This window comes from Lethenteron reissneri, chromosome 41 (genome assembly GCF_015708825.2).
Source record: "Lethenteron reissneri isolate LAM-NWPU_2019-01 chromosome 41, ASM1570882v1, whole genome shotgun sequence".
Classification (NCBI taxonomy): domain Eukaryota; kingdom Metazoa; phylum Chordata; class Hyperoartia; order Petromyzontiformes; family Petromyzontidae; genus Lethenteron; species Lethenteron reissneri.
Genome location: NC_083819.1, coordinates 6,154,233 through 6,173,851, shown reverse-complemented (window position 1 = coordinate 6,173,851; position 19,619 = coordinate 6,154,233). Strand labels below are relative to the sequence as shown.

General features: G+C 54.3%; 1 protein-coding gene across 4 annotated transcripts in view; it reads left to right on the top strand.

Moving 5' to 3' along the window:
• Positions 1–19,619, top strand: part of LOC133352795 (latent-transforming growth factor beta-binding protein 1-like) — a 107,591-nt gene that overhangs the window by 37,534 nt on the left and 50,438 nt on the right. For all 4 annotated transcript variants that reach the window (XM_061568701.1, XM_061568700.1, XM_061568698.1 and 1 more), the window contains exons 10-23: positions 628–750; positions 1,712–1,873; positions 2,216–2,398; positions 4,368–4,390; positions 4,818–4,857; positions 6,246–6,425; positions 6,656–6,754; positions 8,867–8,995; positions 9,676–9,801; positions 11,577–11,699; positions 14,057–14,176; positions 15,091–15,216; positions 17,253–17,378; positions 18,970–19,092. In XM_061568701.1, coding sequence (XP_061424685.1) covers positions 628–750; positions 1,712–1,873; positions 2,216–2,398; positions 4,368–4,390; positions 4,818–4,857; positions 6,246–6,425; positions 6,656–6,754; positions 8,867–8,995; positions 9,676–9,801; positions 11,577–11,699; positions 14,057–14,176; positions 15,091–15,216; positions 17,253–17,378; positions 18,970–19,092 — 1,683 coding nt within the window. The remainder of the gene's footprint in view (positions 1–627; positions 751–1,711; positions 1,874–2,215; positions 2,399–4,367; positions 4,391–4,817; positions 4,858–6,245; positions 6,426–6,655; positions 6,755–8,866; positions 8,996–9,675; positions 9,802–11,576; positions 11,700–14,056; positions 14,177–15,090; positions 15,217–17,252; positions 17,379–18,969; positions 19,093–19,619) is intronic.

Sequence of the window (19,619 nt, the reverse complement as noted above, 5' to 3'; positions counted from 1 at the left end):
TGCGACCCCGATGCCGCCGGTTAGACGTCGTGGCAGTTGAAACAATAGAAGGGGGTTTCTGAAATCCTCTCTGTCCGCCCAGCAGTAGGAATGAGTGACAGCCACAGTGAGTCGATCGGCAGGTTGGGTGTGGTGGGGTAAAGCGTGGGTACTCGCACCCTTGCCAAGTCGTCTTCCCAGCATGGAAGAGTAGGCCAAAAAAGACCCTCGAGATGGATCTCTCCGTAGCATCGTTCAGTGGCGGCCCTTCTGCCCACGGTGGCATGAGCGAGCAATTGCAGGGCTGCACCTTTTCCGTCGCGTGCAAGCTGTGGCTGGCGCTCCACCCGGTTGTCTGAGCGAGCGTGATTCCCTCCCGGTAAACATGCAAACTTTGAATGTTGATTTGAAGTTTTCGTGACTGCAGGAATCCATACTCTTTGGTTCTTTCGGTAAAGTCACGTGGGTATAAAAATGCTTTCCCACCTGCTGACGGACGCTTGTGTTGCACCCGAAACGTCGTGATTCATTTGATTTTATACCTACATGACTTTACCGAAAGAACCAAAAAGTATGCAAACGTTGGCCCAATGTTTGCACGCTGACGGAGGGGTGGTGGGGGGGGGGTTGTGTGCTCCGATTGTGCAGATATTAACGAGTGTCAGCTGCGCGGAGTCTGCCCCAACTCCACGTGCCTCAACAGCCCGGGCAGCTACACCTGCAGTTGCTTCATCGGCTACGTCTTCGACTCCACGAGTCACCAGTGCATCTGTGAGCAACATGATCTCTCACCAACACCCATACGAAGGTCCCCCCGTGTCGCCTTCAACAGACTATTGAGCAAACACTTATGAAGGCCGGCACGACACACGAGGGGGGTGGTGTGGTCAACACCACCACGCCCGGCCGCCTTTGTCTCCCTAAGCATTGATGTTTACACACTGCACCAGTCACTCATTTAAGGTTGAGTCGAGCTAGGCGAGGCCCAGGACCGGGTTCAGTTACTCGCACACCCTGGCTCGTTGCACAGTGCGCTACCAAACGATGAGATCACGACGTTGATCATAACGAATGGAAACGATCGTAACAACCAAGTGACTCAATTGGGACTAAACGTGGCAAGCATCAGCCCATACTGCTACTTTTTTGCAAGCCATGTGCTGAGTCATCTTGTGCGACGCAGGTACAGCTGCCCTTGGGATGGAGGGAGCTGTTGTCTACCTCACTGTGTTGAGATGGGATGCGCTGTAAAGCGCTCTGAAACGCCGCGACGTGTCGGGTGGCGACGCTCGATCAACAAAACGTTGTCTGATGATGCTCGCGCTGCTGCTTTGCCAGTGGTGCACAAGCACAATTAACAAAAGATGTAAACACATTCGTCAAGAACAACACTGTGTGTGGTGTGTGGCCTTAGCAATACAATATATAATTGTCGTAATGGCCCTATTTCAAGGCACACATTAATTAAATTGAGTTTTTTAAAATATCAAAACCAAATCATCAATGAATATTAACGACGAATTCAATGACGATAGCAATGATCACGACCGTGATGACGCTGACGATGCCAGTGATGATAGCAATGCCCACGGCGACGATGATGATGACCATGATGGTGGTGATGGTGATGATGGTGGTGATGGTGATGATGATGACAACGCTGCTGCTGCTGCCCCCCCCCCCACCCCGTGCCACCCCTATGCACGCTCCATCGAATGAACCGTCATCCCAGCCGACAAGCTGCTCTCGGGCAAGACGGGACTGTGCTACCGCGCCACCGACGGCCGCTCCTGCTCGCTGCCCATCGCCATCCCCCTCACCAAGCACATCTGCTGCTGCAGCGTGGGCAAGGCCTGGGGAAAGAACTGCGAGCCTTGCCCCCCGGAGGGACACAGTGAGTGCTTCTAGATTTGAAGCTTTCGTGACTGCAAGGATTCATACTGTTAGGTTTTTCCCGGTAAAGTCACGTAGGTAAAAAATAAAATTTAAAGTTAATAAAAGTAATAATGGAAATAAAAAAAATATTTTCTTTTTATTTTATTTCCATTATTACTTTTTTTAACTTAAAATTTTTATTTTTTACCTACGTAACTTTACTGGAAAAAACCTAACAGTACAGTGAGTGCTGCTTCACGTGCACGACACACGTGGTACACCGGGCCACGTGGGGAGGGAGTGCGGGCCGCGAGAGTGACGAGCGCGTGCACGTGCGCCCCTGGTGTGTCCGCGCCCGCAGCCGCGTTCCGGGAGACGTGCCCGGCCGGCATGGGCTACCACTTCCCCATGTCCGAGGTCAAGTACAAGATCCGCAAGCTCACGGAGGACGAGGTTGCGCAGCGCGGGCGCGAGCCGGCCGGACGCCCGCTGCCCACCCCGGCCGACGGGGACGACGCCGCGCTGCTCCGCGGACTCGACGACTGTGAGTGGCGGTCGAGGTGGGGGCGGGGAGGGGGGGGGCTATGGGCGCGCGGCTCTGTAGCACCAGCGCATGTGGGGGGTGGTGGGGGAGTGGTGGATCTCTCTTCCACGTGGAAGGGTGGGTGGGCGTCGAGGAAGAGCCCGTACCCCTGGCTCTCCAGGAGAAGGCGGTATCAGTAAAAAATGCCGACCTGTTCCGTCTGTACGGGATAGAGCGTTGTCCCCTCGTGCGTGTGGGGTTTTCTCCGTGGGCTCCGGCTTCTTGTCCACATGGAACGCCTTGATACATAGAGGACCGCAGGGCTTGGGGTGAGTTGTCTTTCGTCTTCACGAGCGGGTACTGTGCGGCGCGTTGTGAGCTGCATCGTTTTTTTTTCATCAACGCGGTTGTTGAGCACAGGGACCAAAGGGTTAAAACGTCAAGCGGCCAGCAAGAAACAGCACTGTCGAAGTTGCCATAGACGAGAGGTCAGCACGCTAATTGAATTGAGCAAGAGCAATGTAAGAGTTTGGGAGAGACAGTGGGATGAATTCCAGCAGTGCGAGGGATGAAGCAGAAGAGAGAGATGTTTGTGACCTGCGGTGTTGGTGGTGGTGGTGGTTAGCTTCAGTGTGGATGACGTGAAACAGTCTCGTAGGGCCAGTGATTAACATAAGACCCAACAGTCCAGAACTTTTTTTTCGGGTGTTACTTTGGCACACCACATTCATCCAAGTCGCCGTATTTTGTCCTCAGAAATTTTATCAACCTGTTAATAGCATTGTAGGAATATAGGGTACAATAATATAGGATTATTATGAATAGATGTATGGCTAGTACCTTACACCCATAATCCAGACTTTGAACCAGCCTGGCAGCGTTCCGGTAAATATCGAGTGAGAAATTGCGCCCTGGGTTGAGCCACCTTCGGAGGCCACCATCGGACAGATTGAGGACACCACTCACCGTGTGGGCGGGGATAGTGGTTGAGTGGGCGTGGTTATGTAGAACTGGGCGGGGCTAACAGAGGGAGGGGCCGCCAGCTCACCACCACGTGTGCCCGTTTGAGCCTCACAAAAATGCAGTAGCTTTTGAGGTGAGCAGGTTTTTGGGATCATTCTTCTGTGCACACTGCCGGCTGCGCCGCAAAGCGAGATGTTAACTACCTCGCCTGGTATACAGGAGATCGTGGGTTCGATCCCGACCCTGGCGCCTGGAAATTTAGAGTGTGCTTGTTGTCCCCGTGGTCGTGTGAATTTTTCTTTGGTTTTTCCTTACACATTTAGAAGCACGCGTTTAGATCATTTGGCTACTATAAATTCCGACGTGATAATCCATTTTGTTGAGCTATCATTTGTGGCCAGGTCGCTTCTGAAAAAGAGCTATATAGCTCAATGGGCCTTACCTGATTAACATTTGTAGCCACTGTTAATCATGTGGTAGTGGTGTAATTACAAGAGTGTTAATTTTACACAGTGGGCCCAGTAAACACTTCGGCAGAGGCAGCAGCAGCAGCGGCTGTACTAAACTGCCCCTATGGGGAAATGTACCACATGTCGATCGATGTGCAGATTCTGGGCAGCCGCGCGTCGCATCTGTTGTGAATATCGTGTTGCCAGCAGGACCACTTTCGATGTGCTCACAGGTTCCCCCTCTCTCGCCAATTCTACTCGCAATTCGCACAGTAACTCGTCAGGCAGTCGGCACAGGTGAATACGCAGCGCTGGGATGACCGCGCTCGCTCGCTAGACGGAGCTCTAGGGAGCCCCTCTAGCGGAGGCTATTTTGGTCTACTTTTACACGCCGCCGATTGGCAAACTGTGGTGAAATCAGTTACACCGCTGGCTGGACAGAGGGCGGAGGATTTGTTTTGACTGAGATTGTTTCAGCACAAAGAGACCTCGTGTCTAGCAGCGTTGCAGTGCTTCGATGATAGTTTCGTAATAAACTGGCATCATAATAATGTTTTGCGAATGGGTTTTTTTTGCAGATGATATTTTGGAAGGTCAGCAGGTAAGAAACGTTTTTATTTATTTATTAGAACATCATCGTTATCATCATCAGCTGTTTTTTTTTTATCCACTGCTGGATCAAAGCCTCCCAATGCCCTCATCATCTCGCTGCCTTGGAATGCCACAACCCATCTTTTCTTCCTGCACGCAAATTGATCTCATCGCTCCATCTCCGCTGTGGGCCTTCTCTCAGGCATGCTCTCGCCTTTGGATGCCATTCCGTCACCAGTCTTATCCGTCAACCATCATCATCATCGTCCTTTCTGACATTGATGTGTCCTGCCCATGTAAATGCCTTGTGTTTGAGTTGACACTTTGCGTGCCGTGTTCATGCGTATCCTCAAATCATTTTTAAAAATGTGTGACACTAAGGTACGTCGCTCTTAAAGAGGGGTATGGAAATAACACAATTATAATTTCCTCTGCAGATCATCGCTCAGTTCCAAGATGGACAACGGAGTTTCCAAGGTACGGCAACAAAGACTTGTGCAGAGCAAGGGCCACTGATTTGCACTGTCACGAAACGCTTGCCACGACCGATCAGCACGGTTGGCTACGTGCGGTGCAAAACAAGTTCAGCATACAATCAATTACATTAATCCACCAATTCCCTTGAAATAGATTATTCTGGTCTCAATGAGTTATTACGAACAATAATGATGTTAATGTCCAGCCCTTTGTCAATCCACTGCTGAATGAAAGCCTTCCGAAGCCGTGTCGGTCTCGGGGGATGTTAGACCATACTTCACCAGACTGGTGAGGGCAGGTTGGTAAACGTTTGGGGCTGGTCGCTGATGGTAGCCGTGGCTGGGAATCGAACTCGGGTTGCCCGGTTCATGGCACAATATACTAACCACTGTGCCACCACTCCAGGAGGTGCCGTGGAGGGTGACGTAGAGAGATTGTGTAATTGGTTCGTGTCACCTACAACGCAGCCGCTAGAGGTGCTGCCACCATTTACTGCAATGGGTATAATGATACATACACACACACTCTTGAATCGAATCACAACCCATAATTACGGCCACTCAGTTGAACCACCGTGGGAAGAGGCGGCCTGAGTCATAACACATCTGATATTTATATGTGTGCCGCATGTATAAAGTCTCGTATTTATATCGTCCATTATCCCGGTCGAGTCCTTGACACTTGGCTAAATAATCGTTTCGAAGTCCTTCCTCTAAAGAGGCTCGCGCGCCACTTGGCAGTGATTAAACAAAATAAACGGCCGTGCCTCTCCGTTTATTTGGAGTTTGCTTGGCGTCCCTTGGGAGACGAACGACAGTGATCACCTTCGTGCAAACGCCGTGTTGTTCTGGGGCCTCCCGCCGCGTAACAAAGACAAAGATCCCCCGTAGTGCCTTAACAGACTGTTGGGGCAAGTGCTTTTAGCGAGCACCACCGATGAGGGATGGCACGGCACACCAGGGGATGGTTGGCCAGCACCATGCCCTTCCTAGTGGCGATGTTTATACACCACACCAGGTACTGCTCTTTGAGGCTGAGTTGACCTAGGGGAGGCGGAGGACCAGTTCAGATATTCGTCGGCACTGGTGTTGCCCGTGAGCGGGAATCGAACTCGGGCTGCCGGGTTCTTAACGTAGCACGCTAACCGCTGCGCCACCGCTCCCCACACGCACGCGGGAAGGTGCCAATCACGTGGTTAGTCAGTAGCCATATTCCTGTCCAATCTCTGCAGCCCTCTATGTATTCAGTTGTTAACGGCCAATTAATGAGCCTTCACGTGTGCGAGGACCCCCCGCGGAGTAAACTGCTCAGAATGCAGGAAGCCAATGTGGGTGTGCTGCGTGTGTGCGCTGCGCTGTGCCGCTCTTGGCTTGGTTTGGCCGGGGAAGAGATCTCGCAGAGGCTGCAGCGTCCAGCCCTGGTGGAGCCTCCTCCTGGAGCGGCCGCGGGGAGAGAGACACACCACGGAGGCGGCGGCGGTGGCGGTGGCGGTGGCGGCGTGAGACAGCCCGTGGCAGGGGCGGTCGGCGCCATCTCGTCCGACAGGGAGCCCCCCAAGAGAATCCAGAGTATGGCCATCATCATCATCATCGTCATCATCATCGTCATCATCATTGTTGTCATAATTATCATTGTCGTGATCATTATTGTCTCTGTCATCATCATCATTGTCATCATCATTATAGCCTTCGTAATGATCATAATTACGATTTTTAGCTTTGCCATCATATATATTGTCATTATGATTCATCATTATCACTGATATCATCATCATCATCATCGTTATCTTCTCCTGCAGTTGGTACCTCGCGTGAATCTCCGGGCACCGTGGTGAGACAGCCAGGAGGAGGAGCTGGTGCCGCCCCCCCCGACAGAGACTCGACAAAGAAAATCCAAAGTACGAACCTAATCATTGTCATCATCGTCATCGCATCATCTTCATCATTGTAATTGTGAGCATTGTCAGTTTTTTCATCATCGTGTTCATCATCATCAATCAGTGGGGTTTGGGTCAGGAAGCACGGGTTGCTTTTCCACTGCACAAGCCAAGCCGTGCCAGGGACGTCACGTGCTACATGTGACGCCAAGACACAGGCAGATGACGCGGCGACACTGTGTCTGAGTCGTGCCGCGCCCCCTGGCCCTGCTCGGCCCCGAGCCAGATTCAGATGTCATCCGGTGAGGCCAGCGCAGCACGTCTCGGTAAAATACCAGTGGAAAACCACCCGTGCCGTGCCGGCCCAGAGCTGGCCCTTACCGGCACGGCTCCCCGTGCTGCGTGCGAGGGAAGGTCTTGTTTACGCACGAGACGCTAAATGAGAACCATCTTGGGACCACGGTCCACTGCACGCGGCCACATTTTACGGAACGCGGCGCCGGAGGTTGATTCCGGTCAAATTGTGTTTCACGGTAAAAGATGAAAAAAGGCAGCGTCAGATGAGCATTGCACGAGGATCTTAAACCGCATTTATTTGATGCTGCGCATTGTGCTGGCTATCGAATGAGTCGCAGGAATGAATGTGAATGGACGGTTGCGCAAGCTGCGTCTGATTGGGGATTGTTGACTGTGACAGAAATAGGATTTGGAATGTATTTCTCGCGGATCGCGCGTTTGGCGGAACAGAGGAAAATGTTGAATCAATGAAATACTTCTTTCTCTTCGGCCGTTTTGATCTTCACGAAAACAACTTCTCGCTTTGACCTTTATTATCGCTTCTTGCATTCATTTCCATCAAACACAACGGGCTGTGATGTGTAAAAGTAAAAAAAAAACAGTTTTAAGAAAAAATTACCACCACACGTGGCATTAAAACAATTTCCAGCACTTCGCCTGAAAGCCAGATCGGCCGGATCCCCAGAAAGTTGAATCAGATGCCGCGTCTGCCGTCAACTCTTTGACCCGCCCGCTCCCCGTGGCACCAGCCGTGCCTGTCTGCTCTCCGGCCAGCCACTTTGAAGAGACTCCACAGCTGATTGTGGTCTCCGCTCCGCGCAAGCGCCGGGTCCGCCCCGCGCCAGTCCCGCGTGCGTCTGCGCTAGTTTTATCCGCGGTGCCAGTAACGCCATCGCGGATTAGCGCAGGCTTTGGCGCCGTCAGCTGCCAGCGTGGGGTCCCCCTGCCCCCCGCACTGGGACTGGTGCTGCGTTATCCGCGTGTATGGGGCGGTGGGGTGGGGGGGGGGTCTGGCGTCTTAAGAAAGATCGACCGACCGGAGCCCGTCGAGTGGCCGTGCCCGCCGTGACGACGCGCGGTGGAGCTCGGCTCGTTGCGGCGGCGGAGCGGTGGCTCGCGTGCCAGCGCATTAGACCGGCACTGCCAACATCCTGTGTTTTTATGTTTTTGTGTTTGTATTTCAACTCGACGCGAGCCCAGTACACAGCACCAATAACAGGACAAGAAAGGGGGAAGCTGGGGAGGGGGGGGGGCAAAAATTCCACGAATTTGGCACGGCAGGGGGTTGGCGAAGAGAGGACCGAGAGCCTGTGTCTGAGTCTGGGTTTCAGCGGCTCGCGATGAAACTGCGTCGTATTTTGAGATGATGTCGGTCAGTGCCGTCGATACGACGTCAGTGTTTGTGGCAGAGGGGAGCAGGGGGGGGGGGGGGTTAAGTGTGAATTCGCGTTTGTTGTCCTTCCCCCGAACGTACGATTTGCACGGTTGGCTAAGTACGGTGCGAAAGAATTTCCACGTGCGTTTGACGCCTGCTGCGCCGAGTCAGCTGTTTTGTCTTTCGCAGAGTTACGCAACGCGTCGCTCCGCGTCTCCAGCGTTGCTTCGAAGCCCCCCCCCCCCCCCCCCGATCCATTTGCTTTCTTCCGCTCGTGTTTACGTCGACAAAAGAGGGCGCTCGGGGGAGAATCTGCTCTTGTCATTCGAGCGCGGACTTTGTTATGGTCTGGGCAGTCGTGTAAAACGAGCGCCGAACGCGAATCAAAATAAATCTCGAGCCATATTTACGTGCATATTTATTTATATTTGTACACTATTTATGGGGTGTTTTGTTCACAGCGGTGACGAACATCTGCCTCCAAAATCCAAACATCTGTGGCCGGGGCCAGTGCGTGAGTTTGGCAGTGGGGTACAGCTGCTTGTGCGAGCCGGGATTCCAAGCGAACGGCCAAAAAACGCAATGTGTCGGTAAGCCTCCCTCGGCTTCGATTGCCATCACCTCCGCTGCGCCAGAGTACGCTGGATGCAAATGATTGAGTGACTGATAACATGGCTCTCAGTCCAACTGGCTCCCGTCCGGATTACATAAAGAGATTCCTACCAACTCGTCCATCCATCTGTCAATCAATGCATCTGCCAAACTGCCTATCAACCTACCTACCCACCCATCTAACCACCTACCAATGTACCCACCCATTTATCTACCTACATACGTACTCACCCATCCATCTGTCAATCAATGCATCTGCCAAACTGCCTATCAACCTATCTACCCACCCATCTAACCACCTACCAATGGACCCACCCATCTATCTACCTACATACCCACTTACCCACCTACCTGCTCATCCACCTACCCACGTATCTGCCTACCGACCTACCCACCCACCCGTGTGCCCGCCGACCTACTCACTCATCAACTTACCTACCTATTCGCCCATCTATTAACCTACCTACTGACCCACCTACCAACAGCACAAATTGAATGTATTAATCATCCGAATGGCGACATCTCAACAAACACAATGTTTCTCTTGGTTGTATTAACAGGACTGGATCTGGAATATGTGTTGTTCTTATCGTGACCACCCCCGCCCCGCCACTCCCCCCCCCAACCTCCACTCCCCCCAAACCCCCTCCGACCACAGATGTAGACGAATGTCAGAAGAGCGCGGGCCTCTGTGCAAACGGGCAATGCGACAACACGGCCGGAAGCTTCCGCTGCGTCTGTTCCGCGGGCTACGCTGCCAGCCCCGGCAGCCCCCAGTGTGTCGGTAATCAGCGCCTGTCCTGCCCTGAATTGTCACCCAAGCCTTGTCATTTAACATCTTGCCACCGTGGGAAGATAACATCTACCTGCCTACATACCTCCTCGCTCATCCATCTGCCTACGATGGCAAGATGTTATCTCCCTCGCCTGGTATACAGGAGGTCGTGGGATTCAATTCCGACCCTGACGCCTGCATATTTGGAGTTTGCATGTTCTCCCTTTGATCGCGTGGATTTTTCTCCGGGTCAATCGGTTTTTCCCTCCACATTTAGGAAATGTGCGTTTAGAGTATTTGGCTGCTATAAATTTACGCACGATCAGCCACACTGCAATGAGCTATCATTTGTGGCCAGGTGGCTTCTTAAAAATATCTGTATAGCTCAGTTGGGCCTTACCTGGTAAAATAAAAAATAGTTTCGTTTAAAATGTGTTACCATGAACCTTGTGCCCACATGCCTCCGTTGATCGCAAAAAGGCTCGTTCTCCTCGCTCACAATAACAGCACAAACACATCTTTATTCATAGGGCGCCTTTTTTAATCTCGTGAGATGCCCGAATACATTCAGAGGGCTGAATTATCGGGCTAGGCCTCGAGCCATGTGGGGCGGACCTCCTGACCCGGTCGGGCAGAGTTCCACGGTGGCAGCCTCCCGAACACAGACTCCGACCCTCCCACTGCAGAGCAGGGGTCACGACTGCCAGCTGACCTCAACGCACGCCGAGGCTGATAGGGAGAGAATAGCTCTGACAAGTAACCCGGTGCCTGTCCATTGAGTGCCCTTAGATTGGCCGTTTCCTCTCATCCACTCTGTGGTGAACCGCGATATTGCAGAACAGGCAACGGCATTTCTCTTCCCCATGCTCTCTACGCATCGCTCGACTTGTGGAACCGCCTTCCACAGTCGCCGACGTCTTCCATCCTCGCTAAATTCCACAAATTGAGTCATTTTATCTGCTATCATTATTAGTTCCCCCTGTCGATTGCCCGCAGAGCTCTGTCCCACAATCTCTGCTCTCGAGTTTCTGTAGAAAACCTGGGAGCCCTCATCTGCTGTGCCTGTCATGAGTGCTCTGCCTTTTCCTTGGCCACTTTTTGTTACTGGTCTTCATGCCAGTGCTGTGCAACTGCAAAAAAACAAGACAAAGATCCCCCGTATAGCTTTAATATACTGTAGGAGCAAGTGATGTCAGTGAGCACCTATGCAAAGAAACACACACACATATTCCTGGCTAATGCCACTTGACATACGAGTTTTGGAAGGCATTTGTTGACTCCATAATACTAAAACTCAACACTTGGGTTGATACTAAAATTATGAATAACGAAGCAGATAGATGTCCGTCTATCCACGTAAAAATTAACTATCCAGCAGCATTTATGTTCGCAGCACATTTCCGGCTGCCGCCTCGCTAAAGTGGCAAGCGGCAGTTCGCGGACTGCGGAGGCAAAATGATCAAACATCAACGCGGAGTAAGAAATATTCCTGTGCCTGCTTGCTCTGCTACAAGAGGCAACCAAATGTTTTGCCGTTCAAATCGGATTTTTATTCTTTGCTGTCATTGACCCTCCCCCACCCGACGAGAGTCTGTGTCGACGTGACATGTACGTACGTTGAACTTCTTTCGCACCGTACGTAGCCAACCGTGCTAATCGACTGCCCACACGTGACCAACCGTCCGATTCACCACCGGCTCACCGGCTCACCGACTCGCCGAGCGAGTGGCCGATCGAGCGGCGTCGATGTTCGTTTTTCTTTTTGTTTGGCGTGCGGCGCGCAGACGTGAACGAGTGCAAGGACCCAAGCGCGTGCCGGACGGGCCGCTGCGTCAACACGCCGGGGTCTTTCCACTGCCAGCCGTGCCAGCCCGGTTACCGTGCCGGCCGGCGCGGACAGTGCGAGGGTGAGCGGCCCGGTTTCTTGAATGCGCCGTCATCTTCGCAGTCGCCGTGCCCTCCGCGGATCGTTAAACTGCCCACGGTGCTTGTTATTGTTGCGCGAATGTACATGATGAGCACAGGCCCAAAGCTCTTTGCTCGTCGTGTCGTCGCCCATTATCGCTCTCCATTCATTCGTCCGACGACTTGTGTTTCTGTTGATTCATTCCTTCATCCTTCAACCCCTATTACACCGGGATTGTGCTCTCGAGACAAAGTTTGGCGTTCGGATCTCTCGCGGAGCAGTTGCAAACACCCCCCCCCCCCCCCCCCCCCCCCCGGGTTAGAAAACGGGACCCACGGAAGCGGATATCACAGAGCTACACTCTGAGACCCCCTTCAAGTGACCTCTGGTCCGCACACAGTAGGGGGGCAGTGCGAAGCGACCGGCGCGGGGGGGGGGGGGGGGGGGGCGTGCCGCGGTCATTATCCCAGCCCACCCACCGCGACCGTCCGCTACCTGTGCGCAGAGCCGTAACGGGGCAACCCCCACGCGCCCCCCCCCCCTCCCCCCGGCTGGGTGGTCTCCACCGCCGACCAACGCGTGGGCTGCCCTGCCCGACACTTTGACCCCAAAACCCTCGACCCCCCCCCCTCCCCCACGCGATCCCAAGCCGTTATTTCGCGCTTACCGAGCCCCTTGCAAGGCCGCACGGGGAGGCCGGCGCCTCTTCGGGGTCACCATTCGCTCCTTGGGCCGTCACTCAGCCGTCGGCTCAGCCGCCTGCCCAGCGACGGCAATTTTTTTATTTGATTGAGAGGTGAAATGGGGGGGGGGGCGGTGGTTAGGAGAGAGGGTCATGGTGCTGGGAGGTTGGGGAGCCCGGTGAGTGAACGGTTCCTGCTGGTTATTGGTCAAATTACAAACAGGATCCCCTACGATGCTCGACTCCCACACTCCGCCCCTCTCCTCTCCCAGCCTTCGTCCAGCAGTGGATAGATCATTGCCGATTATTTAGATCTCGCTCAGCACTGATGTCAGCCACGGCTCGGAATTGAACTCTGGTCAGCCCAGTGAATAGCGCAGTGCGCTAATCTCTTCGCCACCGCTCCGCCCCCCGTTGTTGTTGTTGTTGTGCGTGTGTGCATACATTCACTGAAGCAGCAATCGGATGAAACGCAGTGGCATCCTCATGTTACAAGTCGGCTACTCGAGCAGACAAACAGCACAACGGACGTCATAGGAAAATTAGATAGAAAAGAACGAAATCTTGATCACAACCAATCACTTCCCCATGATTGTGACGACCCATCAACTCGCTGTGGTGGCGTGAATCGTGACCCTCCCCCTCTCGTGCCTCCAAAGATCTCCACCCCCTCACTTTCCTCCACCTCCTCCTCAATCCTTCTCATCAACACGCCCGGCTCTTCGCACCGGGCGCGTTGATGAGGTCACTGCCCTCGAGGTGACCCCGAAGAGTCACACCGGGCGCCTCCGTCTCGCGCCAGGGCCGGCTCGAGGTGGGGGGTGGGTGGGGTGGGGGGTGAGCGGGCGGAGTGGGTGTCGTGAGTGGGTGGGGTGGGTGGGGTAGGGGGGGTGAGTGGGTGGGTGGGTGGGGGTTGGCTGCTGCTGTGGGTGGTAGCGCGAAGGCAGGAGGCAATTACAACAATCGCGCTGCGGCCGTGAAGCTGCCAAATTATGATTCATACGGCGGAACTCGAAACAGATGTTGGAACGCGCGGAATTGGTATTAGCTGCATCGCCACGTATATATTGTGTCGCCGCGGTTTTTTTTTGCTCCCAGGGCTTTTGATCCTCGCCCACTCTTGACAGCTTTACAGCGGTATTGCTTTTCCGGCCCGCGGGGTCGTTGCCCACGCTCAAATCCCGTCCCTTCGCCGCGTTCGCGGTACCGCCGCCGCTAACCGCTAACCCCTACCCCGTCGCCCCCCCCCCCCCCTTCTCCAAGTTAAAACTAAAAATTCGCGTCCCTAAGAGCAACAGATTTTTTGTTATTTCATTTTGGGTAACCCTCGCACCAATATGATCCGTTTTTGGTGAGTTTTTTGGGTCACTTTTCATGACGCCTATTAAAATTCCGGCACATCTATGGGAAACTGATCGCATCGGTCAAACGATTGCCCGCGGCGAAAAGGAAGACTCACTTGCAATGTTGCAGATGCAGTTTGTCCCCGACAGCCTCTTATTCGTCGGCTGCCAAACTGCCAATTATCCACTTCCGCGGACAGAAACGCTGCGTTGGAACGTGTCGCATACTCGTTTATTTTCACCTCTCTCGTACTCCTCCCCCTCTCCAACCCACCCTCGCCCCCACGCAACCCCCCACCATTCCTTGCCCGCCTCCTCCCCACCACCCTGCAGACGTGGACGAGTGCGCAAGCCCCGGCGCGTGCCCCAGCGGGGAGTGTGTCAACTCGCTGGGCTCGTTCGAGTGCCGCCCGTGCCCTGCCGGCTTCACGGGCTCCGGAGGACGCTGCATCGGTACGGCCTCCTGCCCGTGCACCACCCCGTGTGCAGTGGGGGGGAGGGAATGGCTCTCGAAGATGACCACAATTGTGTAACATATTTGTTTATACGTGGTCGTTTTTTGTAAATTAATGTCGCGCTCGTGTTCCAGTCGTGCCCACGGCTCTGTGTCGTGCGATGGCAGACCTGTGCATGAGGATACTCTCAAAGTGAGCAGTGTTTCGCAGGCCTCTTTATCTACACGAGGGGTGGAACCTGTTAATCGCGGGTTTTTAATAGTCTAGTGCCTCTATGCGTGGCCTGCTGCAGCTCTGTAAGCCTTCAAAGTCTCTCTGTTGATATCTGGGTTGCTGGTTAAATTTTTTTCTACCCTTGGCTAATGCGCCTCAAGATAGAGTGCATATCAGCTTTTACCACTCGTTCGGGGTTTTCACTATCATCAGCAGCCACGATCTATCCACTGCCAGATGAGGGCCTCCCCAAGCCATCGCCACACTCCATCTCCTCGGTGGACGTGCATCTCTTGGCGGTATTTCCCCACCTTTGGCTGCCACTCCGTCGCGAGTCTCGACCATTGGCCATCGCCTCCATCGCCCCTTCCAGCGGCGCGTCCTGACCCCCCCCCTCCGCGCCCCCCCGCCCCACCTCTCTCCTCTCTCCGACGTCCCTTAATTTTTGACGGGCGGTTCTCCATCGCCGCGCCCTCTGGCTCTCTCCGATTATCGGTTGCCGTTCCCAAAACACGAAAGTGCGCAAGTCCCCGCGCCGTGCCCCCGAGCGGGGAGGAGTGCCGTCAACTCGCTGACCTCATTGGAGTGCCGCCCGTTGCCGCGGCGGCTTCGCGCGACGATGTAAACGCCACGACCGCGCAAATTTACACCGTCACGCCCGCTTGTCGTCCCGTCGTCTGCCGCCTTTCCCCTCCGCAGACGAGAACGAGTGTTTGAGCAGTACGACGGTGTGTCAGCACGGCCGCTGCGTCAACCTCCAGGGGTCGTTCCGCTGCTCCTGCGGACGGGGGTTCACGACGGCGCCCGACGGGAAGAGCTGCCTGGGTACGCGACGGTGTTAGCGCTTCCCGGTTAGCGCCTCCCGGCTAGCACGGGTGGGCTGCGTATGGTGCGAAGGAAGTTCAACACACATACGGAGGCCACGCGTGTTTTTTTCATATGGATTACGATGATGATGATGATGATTTCAACTCGTAATGCTCGCTCTCGAAGAGAGAGAGAGAGATGACAACTCAGAGGCACGAGGAGAAACCGCGGACGAGCAGGGAAGGGCAGCAGCCACGCTGCTGAGGAGCCGGCGCCAACACTCGCCCAAGCTCTGTGGGTCCTCTCTGTAGAGTATACATATTTCAGGTGTTATTGGCCAATTAATGAGTTTCACGTGGGAATGTAAACCTGAGCACCCGATGAAAACCCACGCGTGCCAGGGAGAAACGCTATTATCCCACACAGACGGAACAGGTGGGGTCCACGCGCGCTGCATTGCGTACCCCCTGGCGAGCCAGGGTACATGACACCTCAACGCCCACGGGAAGGTAGTCGCACAACATTTGTGCGATCTACCAACCCTTCGCCATCAGTGCCGAATTACAGGCTGGCAGCCACTGCCGCACAGCTGGAAGTAGCGATGGATGTAACTACGATGATTCATTGATTCGTTTTTTGTTATGGGTCAGATCGCCACGTGAGTAAAACGCCAATGTGCGTCATACACCCGTCCTCCTCCCAACACGGCAAAATAAATAAGGTTGTCTCGTGAACAAACGCTGCCAATGTATTACTTGCATCAAGCGCACGACCCGGTATTTCAGAGAACAATCCACCACACATTGAACAAATTTGGTACGAAGCTTGGCTGGTAGTTGCAACCAGCATCATCAGGAAATCGCCAGCATCATCTGGCAGGATTCTGGGTGGGTGGCGGGCGGTGTGCGACACACCTTGGAAATGTAATCACGTGGCGATCTGACCCAGAAATCGGCTGTGAATGAAAATTCACGAGTGAAAAGCCTGCGTGTTAGAGGTACTAAACCACAGCAAGCATTCACACACGAGCGGTGAGCGAACGCACGTGCGTGCGTTTGCCGGGCTGGTGCGTGTGTGTGTGTGAGCGTGAGGTTAATAAAACCGGAGAGTGATTGCGAAAGAGCTGTGGACCATGGGATCGAGAAATTGAGCTGCATTGCGAAACTTCCCTAAGAGCTGCGTTTCACGAGTTCCCCTTCAAGAGGTGGCAGGGAGGCAGTGCAGCAGCAAAGCTCGCGCCTCAAAGCGAGGAGAGCCTGGGTTCGATTCCCCACTCAGGACACCTTTCTGCGTGGAGTTCACATGTCCACCTGTTCTGCAGTGCGTGAGAATGCGTGTATGTGATTTGAGCGTGTGAAGCGAATGAGTGAATGTATGAGATTGTGCAGAGTCTGTACGTTCTCCTGTTTTGCAGAGAGGGTGTTTGGGTGTCACCGAGTGCATCCGTTTGTGATTTGCTCCGGGTTCTCTGGTTTCTCCCCATGGGTAAAAAGCTAAAAAAAAACATTAAATGGAACTTGTATTGGGCAAAAATTCCAATGCTGAAAAATTACTCCATTTGGATTACACACAAAGCAACGCTGCCTGCTGCGAAAAACTTGGCGGGACCCTCCTGACAAATAGAGTCCTCAGCCTTTTCCTGTAAAATCAAGTTGAATAACAAGCATAACGCCGAGTGCTTTTCCACTTCTGCCGTTGATTGGACAAGCGATCCATTCAGATGCAATGTGTGTACACGTTCGGCAGATTTATCAGTACATCGTTGGACGCCAGCCCTCTCCTCACGCCGTGTGTGCCAAGCGGTGTACACGCAGCGGGAGCCTAGAAGTATTGTACAACAATCCGCTTTGCTGCATGGGCCTCTGCTGCCGAACAAAATGTATCCCCGACTCAGTTTGTACCAATTGCAGTTTCCTCGCCCTTCGAGAACGTCGTCAGTATTGGTATCACAGTCGCTCGATCAGTTTCACGCCGACCGCCAACATGTATTCAACCATCGTCAATGTTCACTGGGTGTTCATCCATCGCGCTGTTGTCGTTGCTGTGTTGTTGAGATGTGGACGAATGCGGCGTGGGACGACCGTGCCGTGACTCCATGTGCCGCAACTCCCCGGGCTCCTTCACCTGCGTGCCCTGCGGCTCCGGCTACCAACTGGCGCCCGACGGCAAGGCGTGCAAAGGTGGGCGGCTCGTCTTCCCCTCCTCCCTCCTCCTTGCTGCTCTTCTTACTCATCCTCCCACTGTCTCCTCCTACTGTTTCCTCCTCTTCCTCCTCCTGCTCTACCTCCTCCTTCTGTTGCTCCTCCTCCTCCTCCTTGCCGCTCTTCTTCCTGCTCCATCCGCTGCTCTTCTACCTCCTCCTGCTCCTGTTGCTCCTTTCTCTCCTCTTCCTGCTGCTCCTCCTCCTGCTCCCCTCCTCCTCTTCCTGCTGCTCCTCTTCCTCCTCCTGCTTCCAGCTCCTCCTCCTGCTGCTGCCACTCGTCTCCTCTTCCTGCTGCTACTCTTCGTCCTCCTGCTTCCAGCTCCTCCTCCTGCTGCTGCCACTCCTCTCCTCCTCCTCTTCCTGCTGCTTCTCTTCCTCCTCCTGCTTCCAGCTCCTCCTCCTGCTGCTGCCACTCGTCTCCTCCTCCTCCTCCTGCTTCCAGCTCCTCCTCCTGGCCGCTCTTCTTCCTCATCCTCCTGCTGCTCCTCCTCCTCCTCCTTGCCACTCTTCTTCCTGCTCCATCCGCTGCTCCTCTACCTCCTCCTCCTGCTCTATCTCCTCCTTCTGTTGCTCTACCTTCTCCTCCTCCTCCTCTTCCCGCTGCTGCTCCCCCTCCTCTTCCTTCTTCCTCTCCCGCGACTGCTTTTTCCGCTCTTCCTTCTGCTTGTTGTGTTCTTTTGCCCAGCGACCGATCCATGGCTCAAGTTCCCTCCAAGCTTCATCCCACTCGACCCTCTTCACCCCCCGCCAGCCGCCTGATCCCCCTCTCTCCCACCGCCGGCCCCGCCCCCACCCCCCGCCCATCAGCCCCCACCCCCCGCCACCCCCCACCGCCGGCACTGCGTCTGGATGCTTGAGCCATGACCAGGGGTCAGCTACCTGCTGCTCCGTAGCCGCGTGCGGCTCTTTAAAGGACCGCTTCGTGGCCGTTATTTATTGAGGACCCACCGTCCTCGTCTTCACAACGTGCGTTGCTGCTCTTGAAATGTTGATTTTTCTTTTTTTAACACCGAATTCCATTTTAAAAAATGTCTCTTCTCGTTGTTTTTGTTTGCTGACCCCTGGACCACGACTGTGACGTCGTCGCCAGTGTGTTTGAGGCAGGGCCAGAGGTCGAAATGTAAAGGTGGAAGCGCCGGCGTGAGACGCATTTTGTCCCACAGCAGCCCGCGTTCACTGCCGTTGATTCCACCGCTGCGGAAACGGCGAGGCATTAGGGGTGGGCGCCGTTTTCGAAAAGTGCCGCTACAGCGTAGGCCACTGGGCGGTCACCACAAGCGGATTTGTTTTGATGTAAATCGAGCTCATCGTGATCTCACACTTCACTCAAGAATATATCACTTCGGAAGTCGTTTTCTGTCCTAGTCTTACTTCTCTTTTACTTCGTTCCTCAAATCTTAAGAAAAGGTCGACGCCGCTGAGGGCTGGACTCGGCTGGCTCACTCCCACTATAATCCACCAAAGGGGCTCTCACGCGCTGATAAACAGACGCCTCCATCGTCTCCGTCGTCATCGTCATCGTCGCCGTCTTCGTCGTCGCTGTTGTCGTTGTTGCTCGTGATTTCCAGACGTGGACGAGTGCGCCAACGGGATCGTATGCGGCGGCGGCGCCTGCCTCAACTCGGACGGCTCCTTCCGCTGCGAGTGCCGCTCGGGATTCAAGCTGAGCGGCAGCGGCGACCAGTGCGAAGGTGACGTATTCACCAAGTACCGGCCAGGCTCAAACCCGCTTAGCTTCGGGGATCCAGTGGGAGCCAACGGGGATCCAACGGTGACGCGGTTTGCAGACTATTTGAAAAAAAAAAATAACTCTAAATTCCGCGCAGATAGATTCATGGTATCGCTGCACTGGCATCTCCTTGGCACCTGGGGAAGCCCTCGTTTTAGTCTGCACCGGGGGCCGAACCCTGTGCCCGCCCGCCCGCAGAGGCACGGGCTGTTTGCCAAACCCTCTGAGCGCCGATCCTCCACCGCTCCCACGTCTCTCTCACGTCATTGCGAATGAAAAAAACCATCGCGAGTGCCTTCCCGCCACCGTTTACGAGCCGTAGCCTCGCGGGCTTTGCCTTTGCGCGACGAGTGAATGGGGTCCGGTCAGAGGGAGCCCAAAAAAACACTCAACTCACTGAGCTGGGCGGGCGATGTCGAATGTTGACTCTGTGCCAGATTTCAAGTGGAGTTTTTCGTCTCCCACGTTCCGAATAGATTCGTCCTGCGG